Genomic DNA, 27,378 nt, shown 5'->3' on the forward strand with positions numbered 1-27,378 from the left:
AGGGAGGACCCGGGAGTGGAGATGGGGCTTCATCCAAGCTCTTCTTTCTTCATCACAGAAATCCCCCTTTTCTTTGGGCAACTGGACCCCTGAATCTCACCTTAATCCCATTCCTCTGGCAGATAGCCCAAGCTTCATGTCTCCTCGCCCCGTCCAGGTTAGTTATCAGGGGCTCTGGATCTGGGTGGGGGATCCGGATGCCCCAGCACCCCAGGTCCCCAGGCCTTCTACTGGCTCCACTCCCTCTGGCATCTGCCTGGCTTGCTCTGTCTCTCCGGGGTGACTGGCTTTTGTCCCAGTGGAGCAACGGAACAGCTTGGGTGGGGACGTAGGAGGGGCTCCGCAGCAGGATTCACTTCTCCCATGCTTCTCTCTCTGCACCCAGGGATGTCTGGGAGCCTGCCTACAGACCTTTGAGCCCTCCCTCCCGGCCTTCCAGGCTCTGGGGCTCACAGGATGGCTGGGTGTGGCGGGGAAACTGAGGGAGAAAATCTGTGGACGTGGGGACCAGGAGATTCTGTGGTACCCAGGGCACCCCCCCCCCCCATCTTCTAAGATCTGTTCCCCCAGCTGCGAAAAAGAGGAGCTCAATGCTGGGACTCTGTAAAGCAGGCAGTGGGTGTGAGACGGGTGGAGCGTCCACCCTGGCCACCTGCAGCCTGAGTCAGGAGATCTTTGAAAAGAATGCTTCCTGGTCACGGGTCACCTTCTCTGTGCTATGCACTGCATCAGGAAGTTTGTGTGCATGACCTTATGGAAACTTAAAGCCGTCCTCTGGGTTGAGTTTTATTGTAATAGCATCCTTGCCTTAGAGGTGAGACTACTGAGGACCAGAGAGGTTAAGTATCTGGTCCAAGGTGGCTCAGCTAGTAAGCTGTAGACTCTCGATTCGAATTAGGTCTCCTGGACTTGGAACCTGTGTTCTTCCTTCTGGCAGTAGAGGTTCAGGCAGAGGCAGGTGGCCTTGGAGGGCAGGGTTTCAGCCCTTGGGAGATGCCAGTCTCCTTGTTGGATCTGAGGGTAGTGCATTTCTCCTCCAGGACATTACTTGAAGACCAGCCTGGACTGCTCTTTTTCCAGCCTCCTTCCACATGGGGTGAGGGTAGGGGAAGGGTATGTGGTTCTCAGCAGCAGATTCTAGTTTGAGATACCCCCAGCTCTGCCCTGAAGCCCCAGGTGGTCTCAGCCCTGCACATCACCTCTGGTCCTCAGTTTCCTATCTTACCAAATGGACACAATTCTGGGGCTACTGGGTTTTAAAAGCTCAAGTGTCTCAAAGATCGCGGGTGAAAAACCCACCTTAGTGGCCTGGCCCGTCACAGAATAATTGATAAAATGTCTTGGCTGGAGGCAGAGCCGAGGAAGTAAGTGGGAGGCGGCCGAGGTGACAGCTGGCTGGAGAGGTGGAGCCAGGGAATGGGTGGGGAGGGGGCGGGCCCGAGGGGCCGGAGCTCCGGGGCAGAGTTAGAGACGCGCTCCAGGGGCCTGAGTCCGTCTCCAGCTCGCAACCGCCACCCTGCACCATGAGCCGTAAGTCCGGCCCCGGTGCCTCCGGATTCCCTCGTGGCCTCCCCGTGGGGCCTTGAATGCCAGGCTCAGCCTTTCAACTCTCTCCCTTTGCAGGGCAGAGTATCTCGCTCCGATTCCCGCTGCTTCTCCTGCTGCTGTCGCCCTCCCCCGTCTTGCCAGCGGACCCCGGGGCGCCCGCGCCAGGTAGGCGGCCTCTTTGCTGCCCCAGAAGAGCCCCGGTCCTGCGTCCCTGCCTCAGCACCCCACACCCCCTCTCCCCTCCCGCCAGCCCAGCTTCCCCTTTCGGCTCGCGGTGCCTGGGAGGGGGGAGGGGGCTGTCTCTCGGTGGGATGGGGGCTCTGTGCAGACCCCCGGGGGTATGGCCTGGGCTAGGTCCCCAAGGGGTTCTTTTTGCCGGAAAAGGGCAAACTGGGATCTTGGGCGGCTTTGGGAAAAGGGACCGCGTCTCTCCAGGCCCCCTCACCTGTTCTGGGACCCCAGCGGTCCCAGCCGACTCGGTCCCCAACAATCCTCGCTGTTTCCCCTGCGGGCCCCTTTCGAAGGAAGCCGCAGGCGTCCGGGGAAAGCAGGCTGGCGTGTTCTCTTTCTCCAGCCTCTAACTTTCCAGGCCCCTTCTCAGCCCTGGTGGAGACGATCTGCCCGGGTGAGGACCCCGCGTACACCAGCCATTCCGGGGAGAGTGGAGGGGGAAACACACTTACAGGGCTGAGTTGCTTCCTCTGGAGACTGAATCTTCACCTGGGAGGTCCCCACTGCCCAGATGAGTTAAGGGAGGCTCAGGTTGGGGCCATAGCACCCTCAAGCTCACCCAGAACACGGTGGACTCAGGGCTGGAACTTTCTAGGCGTTTTGCAGGGTCTTTCTGCAGAGTCCTCCGTGCCCTCGTCTCTCCCGGCCAATGGACCCCAGTTTCTTCACCCCGAAGATGATGGGGAAAGTTAGATCCTGAAAAATTCCCCTGCCTGGCACCATGCATGTACCAGGTTCCAGGTGGAGGAATGCAGCTCCTCCTTCCCATAGCCTCCCTCCCCACGCAGTTTCTGTGTGTGTATGTGTGTGCACGTGTGTGTGCATGTGTGCACATGCAAGGTCTGGACAGAGCTTCACCAAACTATGTGAAACCTCCCCGGGGGTCTCCATATCCCATCTGCAAAATAGGGGCAGGAGAGGATGGGGAGTGATCTGAGCCTTCTGTTGTGATGCTCAGAGGAGAAAGAATTCAGTGCTCAGAGGAGAGGGGAAGGACATCTCTGTGGACTGGGAATCAGACCAGGCTTCCTGGAGGAGGGGGTTTGAGTGCGTGGCATTTGGGGAAGCCAAGGAAAGGGTGTTCTAGGCAAGAGTTTTGGCATGTGTAGAGGTCTAGTTTGTTGGAAGATGAGGAAGAAGACTCCTGTGGCCAGCACTTTACAGTTTACAAAACCTGGCTGTGGGCATCTCTGTTGTTGGTGTTCACAGCAGCCCTGCCAGGGAGACGCTAGTCCCATCCTACAGAAGTGAGCTCTGAGGCCCAGAGGGGCGAGCCATTTGAGTCTCTGCTGCCATTGGTCTGAGACCCCGGTAGCAGAGCCTGGACTGACCACGTCATCCCAGTGGCCCGTTGCGTTGGCCCCTGGACCAGCCCAGCACTTCCTCTGAGGCCCCGTTCAGCCCCATCCAGGCCCCCAGGGCCCCGAGGCTGACCCTCCCTGTCCTCCTGTGTCTGTTCACCAGCTCTGAGTGCGCCATAGTTGTGCCCTTTTGCTTTTAGCCTTTTCTGTTTATCTTTATATTGTAAGTGTTTAAACAGAATTGTGTTTTTCACACCACAAACATTCCCAGGGGATTGCTTTATGCCAGTTCTTGGCTGGAGCCTGGAGGCTGAGCTGGGAGGAGCTCGCAGGCCGACAGAGGAGACAGAAATGCCCACAGACTGCCATCCAAGGGGCTCAGGGCCATGACTGAGGGAAGCTCAGGGGTGTGTGGGGCTCGGGGGTGGGTAACAATTATGTCTCAGGTGTGAGGAATTGCAGGAGGCTTCTTGGAGGTGGTGACATTTGACCTGGACCCTGGAGGACGTGGTGAGTGAGAGGTAAAGTGGTGAAGTTTTACTCTCAGACTCTGGAAGGGCTCTTCCAGGCAGAAGCAAGGGTATGAGCAGAAGCCTAAAGGTCTGAGTGATGGGAGTGGACAGGCATAGGAAGCCGTAGGACAGAGGCAGGTGTTGGCGGACATGGGCCTTTGGATGCAGAGTGAGGAGTGGGACTTGGGGCTCAGGATATCCCCCTGGGAGCAGGGAAGTGAGATGGGGTAGATGACTTGGAGGCTGGGAGACCATGAAGGAGGCTGCTGTAAGGGTCGAGGAAAGGACGGAGGACAGGTTGGGGTGGGTTGAAGGTTTTGCTACCTTCCCATCGCCAAGTCTCTGGGTGAACTGAGGTGCAAGGTGCCCGGACACTTAGGAGAGGCATCTGCCCTGAAAAGCCAAAGCCTGTGTCTAGTCCCCAGAGTGGCAGCAAAGGCTGATCCCCCAGGAGATGAGGGCTTACCTGGGGGTAGATGGTGAGGAGGATGCTGCTTCTGCCTCTCTTGTGATGGGAGGTGGAGTCCGGCTTGGAGGACAGGACTGTGTCGGGGCATCCTCAATGCTCAGGTTCATCCCTTCCAGCTCTTGGACTTGGCTGAGTGCTCCCCCCTCGACTAGGGATGGGGCATGACCTAACCGGAGCTCCGTGCCAGGCGGAGGGGCCTGAGGCCAGCTAACCCTGGCACGTGGGGCAGGCTTCCTGTGGCCCGCCGCCTCCTATCTGAAGCACCAGCTGGGGCTGTGGGTTGGGAGGGGGCTTCCTTTCCAGCTGGGCTCTTCCGGCCTCTGGGGCCTGGTGCGGTGGTCCCTGGCTCCTGGCCGCTGCCTTCGCTGCGTGTAGGGGCTGGGGCCCACGTCTGGGCTGCTCGGGGCTCTTTTTTTTTTCTTTGGCTGCCAATCCCCTGGAACTTCTCTAAATATTATTCTTAGGGAATTTCAGTCCAGCCTCTTTAATGGGTCCTCTTGCTGCCTGGTGCCTCCGCATCCAGAGAACTTGGTGTTCCCTCACTCTGCCTAGAACCCTGACTCTGGGCTGAGGGACACTTCCTTGCCGAATCCTCAGAAAGTTCTGGAGCCAGGCAGCCCCAGACTGTCCTCATCAGTGGGCATGTGTGCGCTTTGGGCTTGCTGATCAACCCCACCTCTGGGGTGGCTTGAAGACTCAGAGCAAGCTGCTGGGTTCTTTGCTGATGGAGGGGCGGGGATCATGTTGATGCAAGGAATCGAGATGTTTGGAGATAAGTTAGCTTTATCCAGAGTTGAGAAGAAGAGAGAAAGAGGGGGAGGTTTCCTTAGAGCCTGTCTGTCCCCTCTCCTTCCTGGAAAACACTGAAAAATGAGGCCCACAGGACACAAGGTGTCTGCCCACGGACATGCTGTGAAGAGCAGGCACTCTCCCATACATCTTCATCCAGCAACTGCTTGGTGCCCGGCCCTGTGCTGGGTGTGGGGACTCCAGACGCTTTACAATCAGTGTCTGCATCTCCCCAGGTCTCTCTCTTGATGGTTTATTGTGCAGCATGTCCTCCACAGGACACATGGAAGCATGCGGGATTTAAGTTAGACTGAAGGAAGGCCTTCCTTTGTGACTAGTTCCCAGAGCTCTAGTGTGGCAGGGGATGGTGATTCCTCTGGAGTCCTGGTTTCATTCATTCAGGATTTTCAGGTCCACCTTGAAGGAAAGGTAATAGACCTGCCTCACCTAGGGTCATCCCCAGCCTATGAAACAAAGGGACTCGTCCTCCCTGCATCCCTTCCCCAAATCCTGGCCTGGGCACCTCCAGGAGGAGGAAAGGAGGGGAAAGGAAGCGAGTTCAAGTCTTGCCTCTAGCAACTTTGAAGCAGTGGGGCTTGGGTGAGTCCCCTCATCTGTGGTGGTGGCGGGGGGTCCCGGGGGAGTCTCACCAGCCCCCACAGGTGCAGATAAGTGAGGTGGATACACAAGGTTGGAGAGTCAGCAAGAGCCCTGGCTTCTGGCCTGTCATGACAGTCCAGCCATGGTCAGCCTGGGAGAGGGCGGAAAGTGACACCCAGCCTCCTCTCTGCCCACCCTGACACCCTGGGGCCTCCACCGACAGCTGCAGTCCTTATTGAGGGGGTACTTTTCCTGCCTTGGGGCCACTGGTGTTTATGGAAAGATCTCAGAGGAGGAGGAGGGAGGGAAAGTTGGACAGCTGGTCCAGGGGGAAGGGCCTCTCCTGGCAGGAGAGGGATGCCTTGGGCAGGAGCTTCTGAGTCTGGGGGGCACGGCTCTGCTGCTGCTGGGCTCCAGGCAGGAAGCCCTCAGGCAAGACTTCAGAACCAGCTGTGTGTGCGGGGGTGGGAGTTGGGGGAAGTGGATGGGGAGATGAGAGAGCCTCTTTGACCAAGCTTGGAGTGCCGGTCTCCTCACTTCATTTTAAATTCCACAAACATTTGTTAAGCTCTGTATTTCCTTGATGGCTGGATCTCTCCAGGACCTGGGGTTGAGCCCCAGCTGTGCGCACGGCCTCTGGGAGGGAGGAGAAAGCCCAGGAAAGCCCTTTCTCTTGGAGGCTTGTGGTGGAGCAGAGCAGGTTGGGACGTGGGGCCAGGGAGAGCGGAGTGTGGACGTTTGGGGAGGCTTTCTGGTGCATGCGCAGTGGGCAGGGTCGGGTTGATTAGGAGGGAATTTACTCGGGAGAAGCTGCAGCCTGGGTCAGCGAGGAACAGAGCTTTTCGGCTTTGCGGCTGCGAGATGGGCTGCCCCAGGACCAACTGGAAGGACTTCTTGAGTTGGGTTTGGGATCCCTGCTGGCAGAGGGATGGGGAAACAGCTCAGAAAGGGCTGGGCCTCAGCGCCTATGCCTGCCAAGTGCTAGGATGTTCTGTGTACCAGGGTTGGGAGCTGGGCAGTGTGGAGGCATGGCAGAATGGCAGGCTGTTCTAAGCAGGAGGGAGAGATAAGTTCAGGATCTCCGAACCTGCTGCAGGACTGATCCAGAGCTCCTTGGCGTTTCTGGACCTGTGGCTGTGGGAGGGGGAGGCGGGTTCTGCCAGGCCCCTGCCGTGGGTCCCCCCTGCACCTGCCTGTCCGCCTGTGTTGGTCTGATAAGGCCTCTTTGTCCAGACTTCTTCCCACTGGTTCCTTCCTTTTACACCCTGCAGGGGCCATAGAGTTGCTATTGTGGGGCCATGGGAGTTGCCAGGGCTTAAGCAAAACTATTTGCATGATTCTGTGACGGGAGGAGACATAAATCCTCTGATCCCAGCATCCCGAGGTGACTTCTCCAGCTCCTCACGCCTATTGCTGCCCTCTTGACCCCCCATAATCAGATGCACAAAGAATCGGAGTTCCCTGTCACGTTGGCTCTGAGCCCAGAGAAGGAAGCATGTTTGCAGGAGGAACCTGGCATTTTCTGCGTAAGGCCCGGGAAGGAGCTGCTGCCAGGAGCCGGGTGCCCTGGGTCTGCAGGAGGCCTGACTCTGTTCCATGGCCTTGGCCAAGCTGGAGAAGCTCTCCCTGAGCCTCTGTGTCCCTTGCTGAGCCCTGAATGAGCACCGAGTGAGCTCCAAAGAGTCTCTGACCTGGCTGTTGGACGATCACTAGAGCTGTGGTCGGGGAGACCTGGATTAGACACGAGGAGGGACTTCCTGGAGGTCCATTCTCCAGGGGGTTGGGGGGAGGGGTGATTCCAGAGCTCCACTCGCCCTCTGGAGAGAGTTTTCCGGCCACATGTCTCCTGTTCCCATGGGCCCTGATCTCCCTCAATGTCCTAGAGCCCAGACCCCACCCCGAAGTGGGCCAGGGCTGGATCTATCAGGAACGGGAGCCACGACTCCCCTCAAACCTATTCCCTGTCCACGGAGTTCTGGGAAATGTCTTTCCTTGGACTTGACTGCTGAGTCCATGAGGGTGGGGGTAGAAGGGAAGGGATGGGCAAGTGGTCTGGTACTACTTGCTGGGTGACCTATCTGGGCTTCCCCTTGTCTGGCCTCAATTTCCCCATCTGTTGAGACACCTGCTCTTCCTTTCCTTCTGCAAAAATAGAGGGATGGTGGGCAACCTCATCTTCTAAGTGTCCAGGTGCCCAGAGGCTAGGGGCTGGCCTGAGAACCCCGATCCTTTTCTGAACCCCATAAATTCTGCCCTTGGCTCTGACTTGGCAGAAAGTGAATGCTCTAGAAGCCTGTGGCCGCAGCATCTTATCAGCTGTGTGCCTAGCCTTCAGTGTCCCAGCCTGAGGCCTGGACGCGTCTGCACCACTTTGGTGGCAGTTGGGAGGGAAGGGGGACTTCCCTTGGGGGCCTGATGTGGGCAAGACTGAAAACGCAGAGTGAGGTCTGGAAACGGAAGGGCCAGGGGCTTTCTGTTCATGGCTGTGGGGACAGAGTGGGCGCTAAGGGGAACGCAGACGTCGGGTGAGTTAGAACAGAGCTGTGACTGGACTCCATGCCTCTGGCCCCAACGAGAGGGCTCCCTGATCTGTTTCTCCCCCACAGTGAACCCCTGCTGTTACTATCCATGCCAGCACCAGGGTGTCTGTGTTCGCTTCGGCCTTGACCGCTACCAGTGTGACTGCACCCGCACGGGCTATTCTGGCCCCAACTGCACCATCCGTGAGCAGGGCCTCCAGCCCATACTCCTTCTCCCCTGGGCTTGTCCCCCACTTCCTACCCTTGTCTCTGGCCACAGCCCTCTTTCCTTGCCTGCTTTTGACCTCTGATGCTGCCCCCTCCAGCACAAGCCCTTACTCTTGACACATCTCACTCCCTGCTTACGGGCTCTGTAGTGAGTCTACACTGCCCAGCTCCGGCCTTACTGACCTCCAACCCTGGTCCTGTCTCCTGGCCCCCGTCTGGTTCTGGCTCTGTCACGTGTCAACACTCCCAAGGTCCTATGCTTTACCCTGACTCCTAAATCCCACCCTTGTCCATCCTGGCTCTTGTCCCCAGTTCCCACCTTCTCCTCTGGCTGCTTCCAGTCTTGCTAGGAGGGCCCATCTGAGTGGCTCCCCCTGCCCCCACAGCTGAGATATGGACCTGGCTCCGGACGACTTTGCGGCCCAGCCCCTCTTTCATCCACTTTCTGCTGACGCACGGGCGCTGGCTGTGGGATTTTGTCAATGCTACCTTCATCCGGGACACGCTCATGCGTCTCGTACTCACAGGTAGGTGGCAGGGGGGTAGGGTCCCTCTAATCTAGGGGAGCAAGAAATCCTGCCAGTTGCTATAATTCTTGGCATCTGATCAGGGCAGTGGCAGGGGGTGAGGGGGTGGGGGTTGGGTGCCAAATAAAAAAGAAGAACCCAGGGAATTCCATGGTGGTCCAGTGAGTAGGATGTTGTGCTTTCACTGCTGAGGGCAATGGTTCAATCCCTGGTCAGGGAACTAAGATCCCATAAGCTGCTATGCAGGGTAGCCAAAAACAAACAACTAAGAAAACAGTCCAAGAGAGGTGGGGAAGAGGGGTGTAACTGGGGGCAGGAATCCCTCATCACCACCATTTTCACCCTCTGCAGTGCGTTCCAACCTTATCCCCAGCCCTCCCACCTACAACGTAGCGCATGACTACATCAGCTGGGAGTCCTTCTCCAATGTGAGTTATTACACTCGCATTCTGCCCTCCGTGCCCCAAGACTGTCCCACGCCCATGGGCACCAAAGGTAATGGTGATGGGGTGAGGAGGCTGAGCCTGGGGTGGGTCACAGGAGATGCTCAGCTCCCTTTGGGAAAAAGCAAGCAGAAGAGCAATGACTGACCCATTTCACAGATGGGTGGACCAAGGCAAGACATGCATATCCAGAACGAGGGATGAGGACAGGGCTGGGAAAAGAGGACAGAAAGAGGTTGTGGGAGGGTCTTGTCTGAGGTCAGTGGCAGAGTCGAACTAATGCTCCCGTATTTCCAGGGTTCCTCTTCACCCAAACTTTGTCTACTAAGTGGGTGGGATCCTGCTGCTATGAGGGTGACTTAAAAACTGGAATGGAGGGAAGAAAGAATAGTGATCTTTTTACCAGGTGCCAACTCTGAGTTTGGTTCATTATTAATGTGAATAGTCTTACGTGCTTCATCAGTACAGTTTACACATAAAATCGCAGTTTTTCTTTAGTTGTTTAAGAACCTACTTGATCTCATCGGCAGGAGTCTTCCTCCAAAGACCTTCTTCCTCATCCACTCCTGATTGTCCCCAGACCTGGGGGTTTACTCAATTTAGAGCCATCAGTTCAGCTTCAAGCCCACAAAGGGCGAGACATTAATCCACCACTGCCGCTGCTTCAGTTCCCACCACATGGTGTCGCTGTTGAGCACTGGGCCCGTGCAGCCCGGTACTTGTGAGCTTTTGCAGGTTCATAACCTTCCATATCGGAGAAGGCAATGGCACCCCACTCCAGTCCTCTTGCCTGGAAAGTCCCATGGACGGAGGAGCCTGGTAGGCTGCAGTCCATGGGGTCGCGAAGAGTCAGACATGACTGAGGGACTTCACTTTCACTTTTCACTTTCATGCATTGAAGAAGGACATGGCAACCCACTCCAGTGTTCTTGCCTGGAGAATCCCACGGATGGGGTCGTACAGAGTCGGACACGACTGAAGTGACTTAGCAGCAGTAGCAGCAACCTTCCATCAGTATCAGTGTCCTTATTTGGGTCTCAAGGGCACTACTCCGATAGTTTGCACTCACCCATGTAGCCACTATCCCAAAGCATGGTCATTCTGCCAGGAAAGCTAGTCTCTCAGAGCTTCTGGACTCTGCCAACACTTTGCTGGCCACCAGTCCTTTGCTGTTGTTCAGTTGCTCAGTTGTGCCTGACTCTTTGTGACCCCATGGACTGCAGTATGCCTGTCCTCTGTGTTCTTCACTATCTCCCAGAGTTTGCTCAAACTCATGTCCATTGAGTCGATGCTCAGTGACAATCTGAATGATAGATCCAGATTACAGTGTGCAGACTACTCCCTCTAACTTCCCTTTGGGGTACTTGATGACCTTTCCCGCTACAGGAAATCAGTCAGTCATTTCAATCTAAAGAGTTATTCTGTTGACATTGGGCCTCATAGATGTATTGTGAAAGATTGCCTTTTCTGTAAGGCAGTCTTGGGTACCAAGTCATCTGACACTGACTTACTTAAGGAAGGCTTCTTAATGCTTGTCCTCACAGTGATAGACACATGCTTCAAGATGACTTGTCTTTACCCGAGACATAGAAAGTTCTGGCATCTTTTAAAACAGATTGGCAAACTCCAGCCTGAAGGCTAAATCCGCCCCACCCCCTATTTTGCAAATAAAGCCTTGTTGAAACACAGTCATGTTCCCTAGGTATTATCTGCCTTCCTGCAGCACCAGCAAATCTGAGTAGATGTGACAGAGACCATTTTCAACAAATCCTCAAATATTGACTATCTGGACTTGTACAGAAAAAGTTTGCCAACTTTTGATTTGAGAGATTCCATCTCACTGGTTTTCTGTCATGCTTACATGGGCACTCCTCAAATTCATTCCATAAGATAGATATCATTTGCCCTATTTTATAGATGAAGAAATTGAGGCTCAGAAAGATGGAATGACTTCTCCATGTTCACACTCTTAGTAAATGGCACAACCCATTTCAAACACAGCAACCTTGTTCCAGGGCTGGGGAGTCCAAGTTTTTTTTGTTTGTTTGTTTTTCCTTTTTTCTTTTTGGAGGCAGGGAAGGGTTAACTTGTACAAAGCAGCAAACATACACAAAAGTTGAGAGAAAACGATAATGAAGTCCTATGCATCCATCTCCAGGTTTTAAGATTTGTCCACAATTTGCCAATGTTACTGCATCTATCCCCTTCACCTTATTTTCTTTTTAACTGGAGGATAGTTTCTTTACAATGTTGCATTGGTTTCTGCCATACAGCACCATAAATCAGCCATAAGTATACATACGTCTCCTCCCTCTTGAACCCCACCCCCACCCCATCCCACCCCTCTGCTGCTGCTAAGTCACTTCAGTCATGTCCAACCCTGTGTGACCCCATAGACGGCAGGCCACCAGGCTCCCCTGTCCCTGGGATTCTCAAGTCAAGAACACTGGAGTGGGTTGCCATTTCCTTCTCCAATGTGTGAAAGTGAAAAGTGAAAGTGAAGTTGCTCAGTCATATCCGACTCGTAGTGACCCGATGGACTGCTAGGATGTCACAAAGTAGTGGGTTGAGCTCCCTGTGTTATATAGCAACTTTCCATTAGCTATCTATTTTACATATGGTAATGTATATATTTCAGTTTTAAAAGCATATTCCAAACATCTTTCCATTCCACCCGTGAATACTTCTAGGGTCTTTTGGTAGAGAAGGTGCAAGGGGTGGTCTGGTGGGAGGGAGGTGGTCCTGTGGGGTCCACTCTGGGATTCCTGCGTGAATCAGTTTAGTCTGGAAAACCTAGAAGGCTCTGGGGCAAGGAAGATCCAGACAGGAGGCAGCTACTGCTCTTTCCTACCTCCCCAATCAGGGAAGAAGCAGTTGCCAGATGCCGGGGTCCTGAGCCGTCGCTTCCTGCTCAGGAGGAAGTTCATCCCCGACCCTCAAGGCACCAACCTCATGTTTGCCTTCTTTGCACAACACTTCACCCATCAGTTCTTCAAAACTTCCGGCAAGATGGGTCCTGGCTTCACCAAGGCGTTGGGCCACGGGGTGAGTACCTAGGAGGGGTCTGGACTTCTCTGGGCCGCATGTGGCACAGGTAGGTTGTTGCTGGTGGGGCAGGACCTGGGGATCTGAGCAGACTCTGTCTGTGTCTTTAGGTAGACCTCGGCCACATTTATGGAGACAATCTGGAACGTCAGTATCAGCTGCGGCTCTTTAAGGATGGGAAACTCAAGTACCAGGTAGCACTGGGCCTGGGGATGGGGCGTTGGAAGGGTCTTCCACGGTCTCCCCTGGTAGAGGGTGTTGGTGGGGGGCCTTGGTGGTGTGCTATGGCAGAAGCCGTAGGTGCATGGGAGGAGAAGAGACAGTAAACCCTGGGAGAAGGTGCCAGGCAAGAGAAGCAGACAAGGAGCAGACGTGGGCTCTCGTGTTCTCTTGGGAGGTGGGTTTTGGGGCTCCACAGAAAATGGACAGTTACAGTCTGCATTTGGGCACTATGGTGTGCTGGGCAGGTGAGCAGTGGCCGTGATAGTTGTAAGCCCTGCCCTCAAGCCCACAGACACAAACCCTAGGGTGCTAGTTCCATGAGGACTTTTTGTTTAAACTCACACTGTCCAGTTATGTGAGAGCCACATAGGTGATTATCTCATGCACTCCTCAGATCTACTGCATAAACTAGGTACCATTTGCCCTCTTTCATAGATGTGAGTCACATCCAAGTTATTAAAATTTTTCTAGTGGCCACATTAAAAAATGTAAAAAGCAACAAGCAATATTGATTTTAATAATATATTTTGAATTTAACCCAATATATCCAGGATATCCTCATTTCAACATTAATCAACACAAAAATTGTCAATGAAATATCTCACTTTTTATGCTCAACCTTCACATTCTGACCCATGTCTTATACTTACAGCACATCTCAATTCGGGTGCCAAGTTTTCATTGGCGATTCTGATCAGCATTTAGATTTCATAAAATTTGCAGTTGAGGAAGTAGATTCACATGTCCAAGTTGTTCTAAGCATAAAGACTTTCCGATAGCTGGGCTCTTGATTTAAAAATGTAAATCTGAAGTAAATGAAATTAAAAATTGAGCTCTTCATTCACATTGGCCACATTTCTAGACCTCAGTGGCTGCACGTGGCTAGTGGCTTCCACGCTGGACCATGCAAATTGAAACAAACAAAAACCAAGGTGGAAAGTTCACTGCTGAATCTTTCGAATTAAGAGCAGAATCTGGCATATCATAGGTCCTCGATGTTTATTGACTGAGTGAATGAGGAAACTGCCATATAATTAATTACACTTGTGAGAGCTACCTCAGGGGGAGAAGCCAGGAGAGTGTGCAGGGGCTGGGGAAGGCTTCCTTAGGAATTATGAATAAACCACGAGTTGCATGAAGGATAAGGAGGAGTCAGGGAGGCCAAGAAGGGCCCAGGGCTGTCCAGATTCTCAGGTATCAAGGCTGGAGAGGGGCAGTCGCTTGAGTGACTTTGAGGCAGTGAAACAGGGGAGATGCTGCTGGACATCTGATGAGCATGGGTCGTATTAAGGATTTCTGATTTCTGCCAAGAGCTGAGAGAAGACTTGGAAGGTTTTTAAAGCCAGGGTGTGATGCTAGATTTGGATGTTTTAAAGCAAGGGTCCCCTACATTTTTGGTACCAGGGACCAGTTTCGGGGAAGACTATTTTCCCATGGACCGGTGGGAGAAGGGATGGTTTCAGGATGATATGAGCGCCTTATATTTACTCTACACTTTATTTCTATTATTATTACATCAGCTCCACCTCAGCTCATCAGGCATTAGGTCGTGGAGGTTGGGGACCCCTGTTTTAAAGCACTGCTCCGGCTACAGAGCTGAGAAGAACGTCTAAAGGATAGAGTCACTTACAAGGGGAGTCAGGGTGGAAGATGAGGGTGGCTTGGAAGAGCATGGTGGCCGTGAGGAGACAGAAAGGGACTCATGTTAGGAGAGCTTTAGGAGATAGAATACACAGGCCTTGGTTGGGAAGGCCGGACAGCGGCCCTGCGTGCTATGGGCAGCTGTCAGTGGCAGTGGGCAGATGTCAGCCATGTAGGTGCTGGCTCCCCGCCCCCTCCCCAGGTTACCAGGTGGCTCCATCCCGCAGATGCTCAATGGAGAGGTGTACCCGCCGTCGGTGGAGGAGGCTCCGGTGCTAATGCGCTACCCCGAGGGCATCCCGCCCCAGAGCCAGATGGCCGTGGGCCAGGAAGTGTTTGGGCTGCTTCCTGGTCTCATGCTCTACGCCACCATCTGGCTGCGTGAGCACAACCGCGTGTGTGACCTGCTGAAGGCTGAGCACCCCACCTGGGGCGACGAACAGCTCTTCCAGACGGCCCGCCTCATCCTCATCGGTGAGGCATCCCCCCAGCCCTGCCCTGGAAAGTCACCCTCTCTGTCCTGAGAAGTGGCAAGTGGAGGGTTTGGGGATAGTGAGATTAGAATCCTGAGCAGGACCCTTCCCCTAGGCGAGCCTCACTTTCCAAATCTGTACAATGGGAATAATGATGCTTTTATTTTATTTTTTTTTGGCCATGTGGTGTGGCAGGTTGGATCTTAGTTTCCAGACCAGGGATTGAACCCACATCCCCTGCATTGGAAGGCAGAGTCTTAACCACTGAACTGCTGGGGGGGTCCTGGGAATAATAATGATTTTAAGGATTAGTTGATATGATGAATGGGAAAGTATTAGGCACATAACAGGCCTTCAGAAAATGGGACAGTGTGATAGTTGATTATTCCCTGGGTGGCTGACAGCAAATCTGATCAGCCACCCTAAGTCTCAGTTTCCCCATCATACTGCATCCAGGAGCACTTGAGGGCATCCTCAGCAAGTACAGGTCAAACCCCAGCTTGCCTAGGCTTCAGAATACTTGGGTTTCCTGCCCTGCATGCATCTGCCTTCCTGAAGGTTGGTAGCTTCTTGATGACTCAAGGACAAGATATTTTTGTGTCCCCTACGGGGGCGAGTCTGTAGCCTAAAATGTCAGATGGTTTCCTGCCTGGGAGCTTGGCCCCCAACACTCCTGTCCAGACCGTGTTCACTCTGAGTCACCAGTGAGCCTCTGCCCCCGCCTCTGGGCATCTCTGGGCATGGCTGTTACCAATTTTAGTACCCGAGTCAATGGAGCCTGGAAGAGCCACGCACCAGGTGTAGGAATGACCTAAAGAACGAGAAGGGGCTGGTTCAGAAGTCCCAGGATTGCAGAGACTTTGACCAGAGAGGGCAAGTCTGTGTCTGCGGGCTGCCCAGCACACTGACAGGTGATGAAGCTGTGGCCAAAGGCAGGACTCCGAAGGCAGGGCACCTCTAGTGCTTCATTCAACCCTCCCCAACAGCCTTACGACTCAGCCGTGATTATCCTTGTTATGAAAGTTAGGATGCAGAGAGGGTAGGTGAATTCTCCAAGGCCTTTCAGCGGAGAGAGACTTGAACCAGATCTGGTTGCCGCCAGACTTTATGCTGCTTCTACCATGTCACGCAGGGAGTACTTTCCTGTGTGGGGAGGGAGTGTGAGCCTTAGTCTGATCTTTTGTGACATGTGCGTTTGGGGAGGGGATTCCTACTTCTACACATGTGGACCCTCCCTATTATGCCAGGCCCTGTGCCAAGCAGTACAGATGTGTTCATTGTCTACTCCTCCCAGCGACCCTGTGAATATTATTACACTGATGTCATTATTTTTTTAAAATTTCCTTTGTGAACATGTTTTGCTTATTTTCTTATTTATTTATGTTTTGGCTGCATCATGCAGCATGTGGGAATCTTAGTTCTACCCCCGGTGCCCCACCATCCCACCAGCAATTGAACTTGCTCCCCCTGCAGGGGAAGCATGGAGTCTTAACCCACTGGCCTGCTAAAGAAGTTCCTATAGTGATGTTATTATAATACACATTTTACAGATAAGGAATTTAGGGTAAGTCACACAGCTCCAGCCCAGGTGGCTGGAAGTGGTGACGTCAAGATTTAGACCGGAGTCTGCTGCTTGCAATTCCAGTGGCTCCCACTCAGTTTGCTAAAAGTCAATTTGTCTAGTGGCTCATTGGCCAAAATGTGTTTCTTTTAATGGCTAGTTCACCAGTTTTCATTTTGCTGTGGAAGATTCATTTTGTGTCTTCCTTGGCTCTTTGCTCTGAGCTGGTTCCAGAGAGGGCAGAGGAAAATTACTCATAAGAATTCAATACATAGGAACATATGGGGATTATATTCGGGAGGAGATTCACTTAGGTCTGCCATGTCCCTTGTTTGTTGCTGCAGCTCTTAGAATGGTCTCTTGGGAGCTCCCATCACCCTCCCCCAGGTCAGGCCTGCTGAGATTCCCTCACTAAGTTAATCTCCACCCGCCCATCTTTTGTGGCCTCACTAAGCCTCTTTTAATGGGACTGTGGCCACCATGGGTCACAAAACCCATCCCCAGGTACTTCTTCTCCATCAGTCAGGCCTGTGACCTTCCCATGGAACATGGGACTAGCTGGTGGCTTCTGTCTTGGGACAGTCTCCTGTCTTATCCAGCCTGAGACAGAAGGTTCCATTTTCACAACCGGTGACAAAAAGACAAGGTGAAAGTGGCCCAACAAAGTCAAACAACCTTAACAAGGAGAAAGAAGTCGAACCAAGCCCTTTGCATGAACCAGCCTGTTTCCCAAGCCCGATGGCTAGCTCCCTGTGCTCTGCTGACCCCGGGCCCCATCCTTCGTCCCAGGGGAGACCATCAAGATTGTGATAGAGGAGTACGTGCAGCAGCTGAGCGGCTACTTCCTGCAGCTCAAGTTCGACCCAGAGCTGCTGTTCGGGGCCCAATTCCAGTACCGCAACCGCATCGCCATGGAGTTCAACCAGCTGTACCACTGGCATCCCCTCATGCCCGACTCCTTCCGGGTGGGCCCCCAGGACTACAGCTACGAGCAGTTTCTGTTCAACACCTCCATGCTGGTGGACTACGGGGTCGAGGCCCTGGTGGATGCCTTTTCTCGCCAGCCTGCAGGCCGGGTGAGCCTCAGGGGAGCGCTGGGGAGGGAAGCTGGGCTCCAGGATCCAAACCCCAGTTTTCTGTGAAAGGGAGAGAGTGTCACCCCTCCAGGGTGGTGGTGGGAATCATTCCTTCTTTCATTCTCTTGTTCTTTCATTCATTCAATGATATCAAGCTTTACTCCAGGCGCTGGGGATACAGTGGTGAACAAGGTCAATGTCATTCTTGGGTCCTTGTATTTTTTTGGCACATGCCACCTCTAGTGGCTCAAACGGTAAAAAAAAAATATCTGCCTGCAATGCAGAAGACCTGAGTTTGATCGCTGGGTTGGGAAGTTCTGGCAAAGGGAATGGCAATCCACTCCAGTATTCTTGCCTGGAGAATCCCATGGACAGAGGAGCCTGGCAGGTTACAGTCCATAGCGTCATAAAGAGTCCAACATAACTGAGCGACTAACACTCACAGTCACCCTAAAAGGGCTTCCCTGGTGGCTCAGTGGTAAAGAATCTACCTGCCAATGCAGGAGGCTTGGATTTGATCCCCAGGTCAGGAAGATCCCCTGGAGAAGGAAATGTTAACCCACTCCAGTATTCTTGTCTGGGAAATCCCATGGACAGAGGAGCCTGGCAGGCTATGGTCCCTGGAGTGGCAGCAGAGTGTTAGCGACTAAATGACAACAGCTGACCCTAGAAAGGAACAAGTCATGTGATGACTAACATAGTCAGAGCACTTACTACAGGTTAGGTGCTGTGCCAAGGTCTTTCCCGATATTCTCAGAATTCTAAGAGCAGGTGAAGAATCACATTATAGAAGCCCACAATGCTCTGGGAACTTGGAGACAGACTTTACCCCCCAGAGCTGGGGGTTGTGGATAAGAAAGCGATCGTTGAGCAGGGATCCAAAGGATGGATAGGGGTCTCCCAGGGCAAGAAGTAACATTTGTGACCTGGGGTCATTGTGTTAGGATGGAGGGGGTGGCATGGCAAAGGCCCGGGGTCAGAGGGCATGGCAGTTTGAGGACCAAGAAGACATTCAGGGTATGGTGATGTATGCAAAAGTGCCTACATAGAGTAGGTCTTTATTAACTTATAGGCCTCTGTTTTGGGCTGAAGTCCCCCTTGCCCCAAATTCACATGTTGAAATCTTAACTTCCAAGACCTTAGCATGTGACTATGTCCGGAGGCAGGGTCTTTAAAGAGCTGATTAGGGTAAATGGGGTCATTGGGTGGGTCCTGCCATGACTGGTGTCCTTAAAAGAAGAGGAGATTAGGATATAGGTGTGCAGAGAGGGAAAGCAAAGGGAGAAGATGGCCATCTCTAAGCCATGGAGAGGCCTGAGAATGAAACCAACCCTGCTGACACCTTGGTCTTGGACTTCTAGCCTCCAGAACTGTGAGGAAATACATTTCTAGTTTTTTGTTTGTTCGTTTTTTAAGTAATTTATTTATTTATTCTGGTCTGTGCTGGGTTTTCGTTGCTGTGCGGGCTTACTCTAGTTGAGGTGTGCAGGCTTCTCATTGAGGTGGCTTCTCTTGTTGGGGAGCACAGACTCTAAGTGCATGGGCTTCAGTAGTTGGGGCATGAGGGCTTAGTAGTTTTTGCTTGTGGGCTCTAGGGAACAGGCTCAGTAGTTGTAGCACGCGGGCTTAGTTGCTCTGAGGCATGTGAGATCTTCCCAGACCAGGGGTCGAACCTATGTCCCTGGCAGTGACCCGCCCCCCCCCCCCCCAGCCTTCTGCCACTAGGAAAGTCCTATTTGTTTTTATTTTAAGTTTTTGCTTATTTATTATCTGTTTTTTTGGCTGTGCTGCCTGGCATGTGGGATCCTATCCCTGACCAGGGATAGAACCCATGTCCTCCACAGCGGAAGCATGGAGTCCCAACCACTGGATTACTAGGGAAGTCCCCATTTCTACTTGCTTAATCCATCCATCTGCGGCACTTTGTTACGGCAGCCTGAGCAAGCTATTAGTCCTACCCATGGGATGTTTAACCAGCTCCCTCCTCAATCTTCCCTTCCCCACGTTTGGGAGCTCCCATCTCCTCCATCCTAGCTTCCTTCCTATCCTGCCACTCTCTGCTTTATCCCTAAGCCCTACCATGAAGGTGTGGCACCACGTGGATTTGGGTTTCCTCCTGGTAATTTGACTGCAATTATCATAGGCTACCACCAATGGGGTTAAGGTCTCTGTTCTTAGTGGGGGCACAGAAAGGAGCAGAGACAGTCGCTTGTGTCGGTGGCGGCATGGCTCCCAAAGACTTTTCAAGCAGTGGCCCTGGTGATGTGTGTAAAGAGTTCTGCTGTTTCCTGACGCCAGGCAGAAGGACCAGTGTACCAAAGGTTCTCGGGATATTTCAGGATAACAAAGAATGTGAGAAGTGATAAAACAGGGCTTCCCCCGAGAATTCCCGCACCTGGTCGCACTTCGGGGTTACTGTGACCAACACTGAGATAGCTGCTTTGTGTTCTTTATCTCAATTTCACCACAGCCATATCAGATAGAGGCTTCCACCTTCCTCATGTTTGCATAGGCGGAAACAGAGCCTTAGCATGAGTAATTTGCCTGTGGTCCCTGTTTTTGTTGCCCAGAGCTACAAAAGGACCACAAACCAAGGGGCTTTAAGCTGCAGACATTTATACTTTTCCTTTTTTATTTTTCTTTTTTAGAGGTTTAAAATATCACCTTTATTACTGATAAAGCTGATTCTAGAAAACTTAAATAATCTATGCTGACAAGCAGGCTTTTAAATACTAAACCCCCAAATTAGACAAATTTGGTTACCATGACATGGAGGCATCGAACCAAGGAAAATATCTCCCAACCTCCTCCTCATCCCCCAGAACAAGGAGTATGAGAGGAAGCATACTCTGGTGTCAACTGAGTTCAGAAGCAGTAGTGAGGAATGCTTGTACAATGCACGCCTAGTTATTGCTCTAAAACTCACCAGTGATACTACGTCACTCCTCTTCTGATAAGCAGTGAGTGGGAGAGCCTGGAAAAAGATGCTAAGACTGTTAGGCTACTGGGGTTTCTCCATAAACAAAGTAGTGAAGTGAAATCATTAGTTGCTCAATCATGTCTGACTCTTTGAGACCCTAGGGACTGGGTTTCCCTGGTGGCTTAGTGGTAAAGAATCTAACTGTAATGCAGGAGACCCAGTTTGATCCCTGGGTCAGGAAGGTCCCCGGGAGGAGGGCATGGCAATCCACTCCAGTACTCTTGCCTGGAGAATCCCTTGAACAGAGGTGCCTGGCAGGCTATAGTCCATGGGGTGGCAGAGTCTGACACGACTGGGCATGCATGCATGCACACATGGACTGTAGCCCGCCAGGCTCCTCTGTCCATGGGATTTTCCAGGCAAGAATACTGGAGAGAGTAGCCATTCCCTATTCTAGGGGATCTTCTTGACCCAGGGATTGAACCTGGGTCTCCCACATTGCAAGCAGATTTTTTACCATCTGAGCCAGAAACATCCAGAAAAGGAAATAAATATTCCCAGCTGACACCTGAGAATTAATGCCTTTTATTCACTGATCCACTCAAACCTCCATTAAACATTTATTAAGCATTACTAATATCTAGACCATTAAAAGAGATCCATCTTTAAACATTTCTCTAGAAAGCCCTTAGAGTTAACTCCCACAAATGGTAATCATAAATTCTTTCTTTCTAGTTCTGGAGGCTAGAAATCCAAAATCAGGGTATGGCAGGGTCATACCCTTGCTGAAGTCTCCAGGGGAGAATTGGTCCTTGCCTTTCTCTCAGTTTCTGGTGGTGACGGACAATGCTTGGGGTTCCTTGGCTCATAGAAGCATCACTACTACATGGAGTCCTCCTTGTGTCTCTGTTTCCTCTTTTTATCAGGACACCAGTTATTGGATTAGGGCCCACCCTAATGCAGTATGACCTTGATCACATCTATGTCCATATAAAGTCACATTCACAGGTGCAGAGGGGTTGGGACTTCATTGTATCTTTTTGCAGGGGGGTTGGGACTTCAATGTATCTTTTGGGACACACCCAAGTCAACATACAATAGCCTCCCAGTTCAGCTGAGATTGGTACCAGCTTCTGTTGGCTTTACCTCAGGGTGTATGCTTTTGGCCATGTATGTTTTTCCTCTTTCTTACCCAGTTGTTCTTGTTTTATCCAAATTGAACACTTTCTTGAGCATTATTATCAAATCATCCAGAGCAATAGAACTTTCTTTAGACCTATGCTCCTTAACAGTTATGAATCAGATTTTTCTGGAGTCCTTTTTTTTTACTTTTGGGCTGTGTTGCTTGGCTTCCCAGGTTGTACTAGTGGTAAAGAATCCACCTGCCAGTGCTGGAGACATAAGATATGTGGATTTGATCCCCGGATCAGGAAGATCCTGTGGAGAAGGGCATGGCAACCCACTCCAGTATTCTTGCCTGGAGAATCCCATGGACAGAAGAGCCTGGTGGGCTACAGTCCAAGGGGTCCCAAAGCTTGAGACAGGACTGAAGTGACTTAGTATGCATGCATGGCTGTGGAATCTTAGTTCCTCGGCCAGGGTTGGAACCTGGACCCTGGGAAGTTAAAGTGCTAACCACTGGACCATCAGGGAATTCCGTTTGAAGCACCTGCTTTGTGTCACCAGATTACCTGGGCTTTGAACCCCATTTCCATCCCTTCAGAGGATATTGCCCCTTGGTCTTGGAGTAAACTCTATTTACTTAAACTAAATGTGCTTATATATTACACTTTTCATGGTGAGATTTTCGCTCCTTCCCTGCTTACAACAATTCCTCTCCCAGGAGGCTTGGCAAAAAGAAGGAGAAGCAGATGGGGTCACCTGCATTCCTGTGTGCAACTTTTTCTGGTCTGGATGAAGTGACTTAATGCTCTGTGTTCCTACCTCCTAGCTCAGTTTCTCTTTTCTAGTGGCAGCCGGTTCTTAGGGGTTCACTTTTTAATACCAGACACTCAGTAAATTTTGTTTAATCTCAATTCTGTGCTACAGAGAGTGGAAAACAATAGAAATAGGTTCTTCAGTATGTGTTCGTGCTGAGTTGTTTCAGTCCTGTACAACTCTGCTGGACACTATAGACTATACACCAGCCGCCTCTATCCATGGAATTCTTCAGGCAAGAATACCAGAGTGGGTTGCCATGCCCTCCTCCAGGGGATCTTCCTGACCCAGGGATTGAACCCGCATCTCTTAGGTCTCCTGCATTGGCAGGCAGATTCTTTACCACTGGCACCACCTGGGAAGACCTGGGTTCCTCAGCAAGAGCCATTAAAAGACTAAATATCTTTGTTCTGTGATAAGAACTGATTTGGGGAATGGCAGACACATCAGTTCTGCCAGGTAGAGTTTAAAAAATATCCTAGGGAAGTCATAAAGTTTTGGCCCCCTCAAACTAATGTTTGTCCATTCATCTGTTTCCATCACTTAAAAGCTTAGAAACCTTTCTGCCTTTTATTTCAAGATCTGAAATGCCAGTCCCCTCTGCTTGAGCTCTTGACTGTGGCCATTTTGGCCATCTCTCTGCAGAGTCCTAGTTGTTGTACCTAATAGCTCCAGAACCTTCCTTAACAGGATGTTGGAGGTCCTCACCTAAATTCAAAGGGCTGGGGAACCATGTGTCCAGTGAGTGACAAGAGGAGTCCTCCTGGCCCACTCTACAGTCTAAAGATGAGGAAGCTGATGGGACTTCCCTGGTGGTCCAGTGGTTAAGACTCTAAGCTCCCAGTGCAGGGGTGCATGGATTCCATCCCTAATTGGGGAATTAACATCCTGCTTGCCACTCCATGTGGCCAAAAATGCAAACACAAATACAAATAACTAAATAAGATGAGGAAGCTGAGAAGCATGGCCATGCAGACCTAGGTCGGGTTCCCAGCTTGGTGCTTGCTCGACTGAGCAATACTTTCTACTCAGGAAGGACTCCTGACCTGAAGGTCTTCTCCAGGACAACATGGCTTGGCTCTCAGACCACCGCCGTGTTTATCTCTTGGCAGATCGGTGGGGGTAGGAACATAGACCACCACATCCTGCACGTGGCTGTGAATGTCATCAAGGAATCACGGGAGCTGAGGCTGCAGCCCTTCAATGAGTACCGCAAGAGGTTTGGCATGAAGCCCTACACCTCTTTCCAGGAGCTCACAGGTGAGCAGCTGCTTCCTGGCCATGATTCTTGCCCTCCAGGGGCTCACGCTGAAGTGAGGGAGACCTTGAGGAAACAGAAGGGGTGATCCATGTGGCCAGCCCTGTGACCGTGGGATTTGAGGGGTGAGAGAGTGCCGGGGTGGCAAGGGTTGCCGATGACTCAGCCTGGGGAGAGAAGGTGGCTTCTCATCTGGGTTTGAAGGATAAAAAGGGATTTTCCAGTGAATAACAGAGGGAAGAGCTTTCTAGGTGGAGGAACAGAAAGTACAAAAGCAGAGGGGTTAAAAAGAACGAGCCTTGCAAAGGTCCTGGCCTATTCAGGAAAACAGTCCTAGGTGTGGCTGGAGCAAGAGGCTTGTGAGGAAGAGGGTGGTGTTGGTGATAGGAGGCTGGCTCATACCATGTGGAATCTTGGATTCTATGCTAAGGTTTTGAGTTTTATTCTGTCTAGTGGCTCCTAAATCCCATTTATGGACCAGCTTCCTAAAACTCACTTAGAAAACTAATTAAAAATACCAAATCTGAGATGTCTCTTCTAGAGATTCTGATTCAGTAGGCCTAGACTTAGCACACAGGTGGTGCCCAAGAATATATATGTGTGTGTGTATATACAGATACGTATATAGACACAATAGTATGTATACATATATACATATGTGTGTATATATAAAATACAAATATGTATATAACACTCACATATATAATATATGTATTATATATATATATAAATATTTGTTGTTGCTCAAGATACCCAGTTGTTGGGAAGCCAAGTTCAGAAACTCTTGTCACAGATGATGAGGGGGCCACTGAAAGGCTATGACCAGGGTGTGACCTGACCCCTGACGTGTACTGGTGCCCCATGGAGGGTGGACTTGAGGAAATGGGTAGTGATGCTTCACGTCTGTTTCCCGTGACAGTCCAGAGAGACAGAAAGAACACTGTCGCTAAATCTTTATGTGAACTTGGACAAGTGTGAACTTGAAGCTCCAGTGGAATGCAGGGTGTTGGACCAGGATAAGGCCTTGAAACCTGCCCATGAAGGAAACTAGATGGGGAGCTTCTCTCTGTTGTAAGGATCAGGTAATCAGGACACAGAAATATGGAGTGAGTTGTTTCAAGGTACACACTGGTTGCAGATCTAGGCCCTTGACTCCGTCTGCAGTAGCAAATTCCTTATCTCCAGGCAGCCCTAGAGCAGGGTCAATCAGCCAGGTCAGATTTTAGGGCACCTGCTCATTTGCTCAAGTTGATCTTCTGAAGTCCCTTCTTCTCCCTGGAACAAGGTGCACCTAGAAGGTTCCCTCCTGAACCTTAATGGATGGCATTGTAATTCTGACTCTGGCTCCCCACTCTTGCAGGTGAGAAGGAGATGGCAGCTGAATTGGAGGAGCTATATGGAGACATCGATGCTTTGGAATTCTACCCAGGGCTGCTTCTTGAGAAGTGCCATCCGAGCTCCATCTTTGGGGAGAGTATGATAGAAATGGGGGCTCCTTTTTCCCTTAAGGGCCTCTTAGGGAACCCCATCTGTTCTCCAGAGTACTGGAAGGCAAGCACATTTGGTGGTGAGGTGGGCTTCAACCTTGTCAAGACGGCCACGCTGAAGAAGCTGGTTTGCCTGAACACCAAGACGTGTCCATATGTCTCCTTCCACGTGCCAGACCCCCGCCAGGAGGACAGGCCTGAGCTGGAGCGGCCACCCACAGAGCTCTGAGGGGGCTGGGCAGCAGCATTCCGGATGGTAGAGCTTCCTGCTTGTCGTTCCAGAATGCTGAGGGGTGGATCGTCTTTGATGTTGGGTTTCTGATTTGGCGTCGAGAGCATCAGCGTAGACATTTAGAACTCTAGGTCTCTCACCCATGGTCTGGAATACTGTGGTTCTTGTTTGTCATTCTAAAATGCTGAATTCCTGGTGAACCATCGAGAATGTTAGGAGTGGTTATCCCTTCAGCATGCCAGAACCCTGGGTTCCTGGGTGACCACCCAGAATGTCAGATTTCTAGTTGATCCGGAATTTAGGCATTCTGAAATCTGGGACTCCTGATTGGAATCATCTAGAAAGTGAGGGGGTTCTTATTTTGCATTCTAGAGTTCTGGGTGGCCCTCCAGAATGTCGACTTTCTGACTGGTTATCCAGAATGTTGTGCTCCTAGTTGCTGATCCCGAACAGTGGCTGGCATTCTAGATCAGTCCTGATCTGAATGTCTTGAGTGTTGAGAATTCATTTTCCTGTTCAGTGAGACAGCCACGGAGCAGGAGGATCTCATGTCCAACAAGAACGCATTGCCTGGATCTGTGCCTGCATGGAGGGGGGCAAGGAAGTGGGGTGTCCGTCTTCTCAGTGGGACCCCAAATGAGACCCTGGATATGGAGAGAACAGGTGGCTTTCTCCAGGCCATTGGTTGGAAGCCACCAGAGCTCTGTTCTCATTCAGGTCTCAACTCGGCAGCTGTTTTTCATGAAGTTAATAAAATGCTTTTTCCAAATTGCCTGCTATCTGTATCTCTTTTGATCCCATCCCCAGAAGCAGGGGTAATACAGTAGTGACCTTTCTCCTGACCACAGGCTACAAGTGCTGGAGGTTTGCAGGAGGAGATTTTCCTCTGGGATTCCCGGGGCCTGTCACTGTCTAGATCTTTCATCACTGATGTTTCATCCTGCCCCTCCCAACCCCACCCCCACCCTCCTGACATGGGTTAGGCATTGCCTTTTCCAGGCTGCTCTCCTAAAATACACAACTTCCCAGCCCCAGGAAATGTGGCATTCAGTTCCCACCATCTGATTAGAGCAACTTCCTCTCTTAACTGAGCGTGCAGCAGAGTTGAAAGGCATTTGGGGAGGAGAACATTTACTCTGTGCCAGTTTTACATATTTCATTTCTCAGTTATTTTCAACCCAACAGTGTGAAGTTGGTGGTATAATTCCTGTTTCCAAACCAAGGGAACCGGGACTTCCCAGGGGGCCCAGTGTTTGAGACTCTGCCCTTCAATGCTAGGGGTGTGGGTTCCATGCTTGGTTGGAGAATTAAGATCCCGCATGTCACATGGCCAAAAAACAAAACAAAAACATTTTAAAAAACAAGGAAATTGAGACTTAGGGTGGTTAAGTGACATCCCTCAACATGCCAGAGCTAGATTGGGACCCAGGTCTGGCTGAATCTAAAGCTGGGCTCGTTCCCCCAGCTGGCTTCTTTTGCTTCCTGATTTGACTAACTTCCAGGCCTGATCTTGCTTGTCTGGCTCAGGGTTAAGGGCAGAGGTGGGGTGTATCCTCCACCTTACTTGTAAGGTATTTGTTTAGTCACAAATGTTTATATTCCTAATTGCGTGCTAGTTACTGTCTCAGACTTGGGGCTACAGCAGTGAGTGATCAATAGATAAGGTTGTGCAATATGTCTTTTGTTTATTTCATACATTGTACAGCACACAGAATGTAGCCACTATTTTATAATAACTTTAATTGGAGTATGGTGGCTCAGATGGTAAAGCGTCTGCCTACAATGTGGGAGACCTGGGTTCGATCCCTGGGTTGGGAAGATCCCCTGGAGAAGGAAATGAAACCCACTCCAGTACTTTTGTCTGGAAAATCCCATGGACGGAGGATCCTGGTAGGCTACAGTCCATGGGGTCACAAAGAGTCGGACACGACCGAGTGACTTCCCTTTCACTTTAAATGGAGTATAATCTATGAAAATACTGAATCACTATGTTTTACACCTGAAATGTAATAAAGTAAATCAACTCTACCTCAATAATAAAATAATAATTAAAAAATATCTCCTGTAAAAAAAAAAAAATATCTCCTGTAAAGTTCAAAGTCTTAAGAAATGACAGGCTTCAGTCTGCATGGAGCTCACATTCCAGCGAGGGCAGAGCAGACAATAAAGAGGAAAACAATGAAAGATGAGCACTCAGGTGAGTGTGATCTCCCTTCTAGCTCACACTGTCCTACCCTGCTTGACTCTGGAGCCCTCAGACTCTGCCCAGCCACACAGACCCCCATAGCCAGCAACAGAGGAGGAGAGGTCAGAGGGATGAGGTAAGAGATTGGAAAAGCTTCTTCATGCTCCCACGTT

At 51.2% G+C, this 27,378-nt stretch overlaps 1 protein-coding gene across 1 annotated transcript; it reads left to right on the plus strand.

The window, feature by feature from the left end:
- The first annotated feature begins 1,426 nt into the window (after positions 1-1,426).
- On the plus strand, positions 1,427-25,789 carry PTGS1 (prostaglandin-endoperoxide synthase 1). Its single transcript, XM_043469468.1, has 11 exons — positions 1,427-1,530; positions 1,624-1,713; positions 8,057-8,173; positions 8,584-8,724; positions 9,076-9,219; positions 12,031-12,212; positions 12,323-12,406; positions 14,303-14,549; positions 16,899-17,185; positions 23,156-23,303; positions 24,662-25,789. Exons 1-11 carry the CDS (start codon positions 1,524-1,526, stop codon positions 25,015-25,017), a joined length of 1,803 nt encoding a protein of 600 aa, XP_043325403.1. The 5' UTR covers positions 1,427-1,523; the 3' UTR covers positions 25,018-25,789.
- The last annotated feature ends 1,589 nt before the right edge of the window (positions 25,790-27,378 follow it).

Source organism: Cervus canadensis, chromosome 5 (genome assembly GCF_019320065.1).
Source record: "Cervus canadensis isolate Bull #8, Minnesota chromosome 5, ASM1932006v1, whole genome shotgun sequence".
In the NCBI taxonomy this organism is placed as follows: domain Eukaryota; kingdom Metazoa; phylum Chordata; class Mammalia; order Artiodactyla; family Cervidae; genus Cervus; species Cervus canadensis.